Here is a 6,024-nt window from a genome sequence, read left to right as displayed (position 1 = left end):
ATGCTATAAGTGAATATTTGCGACAAGAAATGAAGCATATTTTAGGATGACTGACCCGTATATAACCATGAAAGGCATGGGTATCACAAATTGTAACATGCAAGCGAAGCCACAAAGACTAGTGGTGTATTCGGTTCGGTTCGATTCGGTTTTTTACCAAAAATTGAACCGAACCGAAATAAACGGGTTTTCAATATTTAAACCGAAACCGAATAGTTAAAAAACCGAAAAAACCGAAACCGGTTTTTTCAACGGTTCGGGTTTTTCGGTTCGGTTTATCGGTTTTTCAATAAAAAAAATCACTTGAAACTATAATTTTTTTTACAAAAATTGCCTATTCGGTTCAATATGGAACAAATGGGTTCCATATGGAAAACCCGAACCGAACCGAATCAAAAAAATGAAGCCTTTAAACCGAACCGAAAACCGTTTAAAGCCAAACCGAACCGAACCGTTTTACTCGGTTCGTGTCGGTTTTTCGGTTTTCGTTGCTCAGCCCTAACAAAGACTGCCCCCCCCCCCCCCGAAAAAATAATAATAATAACAAGGAATGGAAGAAGCAGCAATTTATGATGAAATAACAGAAAGTAATAACTAAAGCAAAAGATCGAATAAACAAACTGAAAAGGATTAGGACTGCCAAGTATGCTTTTATTACAACTATTTATTGAACCTTTTTACCTTGTTTTGGTGGCAAAATTTGGCTCTACACCATGCGGTAAAGGATCACGAACCCCCTTAAGAAATTGCAGTCAAGAAAAGGAAGAGTTTAGTCTCTAAGTTCTATATAGCACTTTTGCACCCTATCATATCTTTTGGGTTCCTTGATCACCGACAGAATCACCGGTGGTTGCCAAGCCTCGAATCTTAACATCATAATAGACCTCTTCAACTTTTCTTAGGTCATACTTCATACCTACAATAATGAGAAAGCATTTTATAATACTCGGGTCTATGTTAAGAAGATTAAACTTACTATCGAACTTCTTGCGCAGGAAATCATTCCGGAGATTAAGCATCCGAAAGGCTGCATGAAGATCTGTCAAGAACTTCAACACCTTTCTTGGGCAATCATAGTCACCAGCAGTCACTTGGTTCACCACATACCTCGGCTGGAATGAAATACAACGCATGTTATGTTAAGGGATTTTCCCACATTTTCCCAATTACTTTAGTGGTAGGTAACTAACAAATCATCGACATCATCATCAGAGAGTCAATTTATACAAATGATCCGTTTGGAATTATCACATACATTCTAACAAGTTCTCTGTAATTTTTACTTTCACCAAACGCCTGACTAAAAAACATGAGAAGAATAGAGCAGCAAGAAAACGTTAGCCAGTTCAAAAAGTCTGAGACTGCAAGTTCCTGACATAGTTCTTACCATTTCATTTGACATGAAACAAATACCTGCATGATGAGAAACACATTCCCTGATCAGCATACTCAATGGGCAGAAAAATAATAACCCCCAAATTTAGATGCTAATTAAATGGCATGTCATGTGTCTTGCACACACAAGAACAGAATAATAACAGTAAACAGAAATAATGAAGAATCAATAATGCTTCATTCAGTTCATCAATAAATGGAACCAGCATAGTTTACTAAAGTATCAATTGGTATGATGAGACAGCCTCCATTTCAATAAGAATCAACAAAAAAATGGAAAACTGAAGTTCGGTTAACTGGCTACTTTTTGTTGTCAACTACATTTAATTTTTATTCAGTAACTAGAATAGTGCAGGATTGTTGACGAAAATCGAAGCATTGTAAGATTTTTAAAAAAATTATAGACACAATCCATTAGATAATAGAACCCAGCAACTTATTCTTTGAAGAAAGAAACTCTCAACACTTACCAACAAGATAATCCTCCAGATCTAAAGCAAAATCCGAATCATTCACTGCCAAAACAACCAATATTCTCAATTAAATTCATTAGCAAAGACAAAAATTACTCGCAACACAGAAAAAAATTCATTATTGAAACATACATCCAAGCTTTTCCTCTGCTTCAGCATGCACAAGCAGATTTCCAGTTTCCAACCAATGCATAAAGGCAAGCAAAGAAACTACCATTTGAGTTTCACTCCTCCAATCTCCATGATATCTAAGCACACCAAATATATCACAAAATATTCAACATAAAATGAAATCTGAAAGTAACAAAAACCTTAAAGTCAATCTCACCTGTAATATTGTCCAGGGCATTCCCTAACAACTTCAGCAAGTTTACTGTAAAGATCCTTTAGAACATTATTCTGAGTATTTGCCTTCTCTAAAACCTCTATTAATATATATAGGTAAAATTAAAAATTAGGTAATATTCCTAAATTCATATAAATTAAAAAGAAGAAGAAAAAGAAGAATGTTACGGGGTATTGGTATAGATTGGTGAACGAGGAGGAGGCTAGCTTGCATGAGACGAGTAGACGACTCGATTTCCATAACTACGGTACGTATGCGTTCACGTAAGGTGCCGGAATCTTCTAGCTGGACTCGGAACTTCTCGAACTGCATCTCCAAGGGAGGAGATGTTAGGGGCGAGTAGGAATCACCGCCGGCCATGGAAGTGGAACAGAGAGAAACGCGGGGAGGAAAACAAGAAGGAAGGCTTCTGGAAACGCCGGAGGGAAGGGAGCAAATAGAGGAAATGAAGGGTACAAAGTGAAGAATTGACGGGTTAGGGTTTAAGGAATGACGATAGAGAGCAATGCAGTAAGCGTTTCCAAAAGCTGATTTCATAATTTGAAATTGCCTAATTTCTGTCATTTTATTCATTCTTTTATACGTGGGGGTGCTCTGCATCTAATTGGTAACGAAATTGGATAGGTCGGATTTTTTTTTTTTTTTGCTCCAATTTGATTTCAACCTGAAATTTAGAATCTTTTATTTGATTTTGATTTTTTATACTTCATTCGTTTTAAATTTTTGGATGAAAATATGTTTGATTTATTTAGTTAATTTTAAATTTGAGATGTATTTTTTAAATTTAAATGTATATATTTGATCAATTAATCGGTTATTTCGGATCAAACTTTACGAAGAATTATTATGGGACGATTTCTTTAACTCAATAAATGTCAAGATTTCAACTTTTGACTTTGTTTAAAAATTTTAGTATTTTATCCTACTAAATTAAATTATGGTCAATAAATTTGTAATGTTTTGATAAGTTTATAATTATATGGTTTGAATTTAGGGAAAAAAATTAACATGACCTAACATTACTAATTAGTTTAAATTATTATATATATATTTATATTTGATAACTTATGTTAAGATCCGTTGTAGTCTAGTTGGTTAGGATACTCGGCTCTTACCCGAGAGACCCGGGTTCAAGTCCCGGCAACGGAATAATTGTTTTTCTTATTACTTTTTTTATTTAATGCTAGATAGACCTTCGGGCTTTTTCTGGATATTTTCCTCTTAAAGAAGCAGGAAAATGGCTCAAATATAGTTTCATCTGATACGTCCATTATATGGGTAAAGCAAGTTAACCTACATTTTTCTCCTACCCTGCAATTTCTCTATACTGGAGCTAATGCATTCACCAGTAGAACCATGATCTCTCACACGTATTAAAGCAGACCAATGTACACAGCAGGCTCACAGGGTTAAAAATATCCATCGACTTTGTTCGTTTCAGTTCGAATCCGAGCTCCCCTCATTACCCTACTTCATAGGGCCTCATGTGTTCCAACTTCCACGGTTCTCTGTTTGTCCCAAATGTTGTTTCGATTTAGCCGTCTGTAATTTGCATTATCCAAAACTATAATTATGTTAGTTCGCATCAGTGATTAGGGTTGAATTGGACCACTTCTACGACCCTTGACATTTTAGGTAAGCCCCATGTTCTCATTTTCTATTCCATTTCTTCCGAATTTCATTTCAAACTTGGCTGGTAATTGCAGTTTATGATGAGCTAAGTGGCATACTTTTCATGGACAAATATTTTTAGCCGGACCTGAAAAGGAGGAATTTTTATCGAGGCCGCCTTCACCATCCGTTGTGCAGATTACAGAAGAACCTCTGGAAGCTCCAGAACTTCGCCCCGCTCCACAGGACATTCCAGTATTGACGATGAAGATCAGTCGTCAGGGACGCTTATTTGTTTCAAGAAGATGAATGGTTTTCCTTGGTACGTGTATAGTTTTTTTTCCTTTTTCTTTAGTACATATATATTTAATTTTTTTATTCAAATAGAAATAGTTAATTTTATTTAAAAAATGAAAAGTTGAAAATTATAATGAATGTTTATCATCATCACGTACAATTAGAATGTTTTCTACAATTATTGATACAAAAAAAAATTATTCCCATTAGATCATATAAGGATCATATAAGAAAAATGTTAAAAATCTATCTAAAAAATTCAAATAAAATATAGATACAACAGATCTGATTGCATCGAACAAACAAACCACAACAGGAGATCAAATTACTGAAAGACTATCGACAATTGCAAATCAAAGTCAAGTGTCATGAGAAAACTACCTTTGAATGCAAATAAAACGGTCAAACGACCAATAAAAAAGACCGAAAACGTGTCGAAAAAAACATAGAAAAACAAGTCATAAAGATAGAAAAACAAAGAGCAAACAAAGATATAATATAAAAAATAAATAATATTGGCGGCCGATGACCAAAACTAAGATTGATGTCGTCGTCCAATAAAGATGAGAAAAACGATAAGAGGTGCAAAAAATTTTAAAAATCCTCGCGCAAAGAAACTAGGGCAACTCTCAGTTAATTATTTTTTATGATATTTAATTCTATGATATATAGAAGAATTATAGGCATAAATGTTTATTTTGCTCAATTAATATTTTTTTTTTGGGCTAATACAGGATGCAGAATAAACATAAGCCTTGGCATAGCTTCTTGAATAATAAGGTTGACAGCTTCGAGAGGGGGTTCGGCAAATTGGATTTCCCCAATACTCTTCCGACGGGACATTGACGCTAACATATCGGCTACACCGTTTGCACCTCTCCGGATTAGTCTAAGGATGATCTCCCAAAGTCTTTCCAGCATCATTCTAATAGTATCAACCAAAGGGACATTGCATGAAGAGTTTGGATCATTGTTTAAATTTTTTTATCCGTATTTGATTTAACTTTAAACTTGATATGATTATTTTAGATCAAACCCGACATTTGATTTAATCCGAACCGATTTACACATGCGCGCGCGCGCACGCGCGCACACACACACATATATAGAATAATGTTACACAATGTAAAACTAAAAGCGTTTTACATAGATTTAAAAATATTGGATGAGTAAAAATATATGTATGAGATTAACGGTAAGAAATGAGAAATATTCACTAGAAAAAAAATAAGAGTTAATCTCAACCATCTATTTTAACTCATCTAACGATCCTAAATCTGTGTAAAACTAAAGAGTTTTACATTGTGTAAGTGGATCCTAACCTTACTTATATGAGTATTATTACAGTTATACCTAAATATATAAGATATGATTATAATATTTTCTCTAATCTAGTTGGATAAAAAAATACACTAAGTTCAAGCCCAACCCAAATATAAAATTTCAAAATAAAATTGATCAGATCGAATCGAATCGAATCGAGCAAAATCGAAACTACCAGTTTCAGGAGACATTGAGCATCCTTATAGGAAATAAAGAAAAGAAGAGAAGGTGACGAAGTTAATTTAGACTATTAGAGAGAGGCATATATGGTACAATTATGTAATTAAATAGAGGTATGATATTAAAACAGTGGTAGTTAGATAACGGTAAAATTTTTATTTAAAACTATTATTATATGATTGTAATATCCATAATAATAATAACACTCATGATTATTGTAATCGTAATAAACATGAAATATATTTCATAATCTCAAATTTTAATACTAAAATTGAATATTTTTTATTAATCTGAGATAAATATAAGATAATATATGTTCAAAGATAACTTTTAATCATTTGATAATAAACACTCATACCTCTAATATTTATGATGTTCAAAAATTTTAAAAAATAATAA

At 33.4% G+C, this 6,024-nt stretch overlaps 1 protein-coding gene and 1 non-coding gene across 2 annotated transcripts; one reads left to right on the top strand and one right to left on the bottom strand.

The window, feature by feature from the left end:
* Positions 1-644: 644 nt before the first annotated feature.
* On the bottom strand, positions 645-2,756 carry LOC120154654 (translin-like). Its single transcript, XM_039166324.1, has 7 exons — positions 2,382-2,756; positions 2,197-2,293; positions 2,001-2,116; positions 1,866-1,910; positions 1,388-1,413; positions 977-1,112; positions 645-916 (listed from the first exon to the last, which is right to left on the bottom strand). Exons 1-7 carry the CDS (start codon positions 2,749-2,751, stop codon positions 807-809), a joined length of 900 nt encoding a protein of 299 aa, XP_039022255.1. The 5' UTR covers positions 2,752-2,756; the 3' UTR covers positions 645-806.
* Positions 2,757-3,290: 534 nt separating this feature from the next.
* TRNAK-CUU lies at positions 3,291-3,363 on the top strand. Its single transcript has one exon. It is a non-coding gene; the product is annotated as a tRNA-Lys (tRNA).
* The last annotated feature ends 2,661 nt before the right edge of the window (positions 3,364-6,024 follow it).

The sequence above is a fragment of the Hibiscus syriacus genome, unplaced genomic scaffold (genome assembly GCF_006381635.1).
Source record: "Hibiscus syriacus cultivar Baekdansim isolate YM2019G1 unplaced genomic scaffold, ASM638163v2 tig00111141_pilon, whole genome shotgun sequence".
In the NCBI taxonomy this organism is placed as follows: domain Eukaryota; kingdom Viridiplantae; phylum Streptophyta; class Magnoliopsida; order Malvales; family Malvaceae; genus Hibiscus; species Hibiscus syriacus.
The sequence above is the reverse complement of the archived record's forward strand: the minus strand, read 5'-3'. Positions and strand labels throughout refer to the sequence as shown.

Coding starts and splice junctions, on each gene's coding strand:
- LOC120154654 (XM_039166324.1), bottom strand. CDS start 2,751: ATGAAATCAGCTTTTGGAAACGCTTACTGCATTGCTCTCTATCGTCAT. Junction 2,294..2,381: donor CCAATCTATACCAATACCCC/GTAACATTCTTC, acceptor ATATATTAATAG/AGGTTTTAGAGAAGGCAAAT. Junction 1,113..1,387: donor GTTTCATGTCAAATGAAATG/GTAAGAACTATG, acceptor ATTTCATTCCAG/CCGAGGTATGTGGTGAACCA.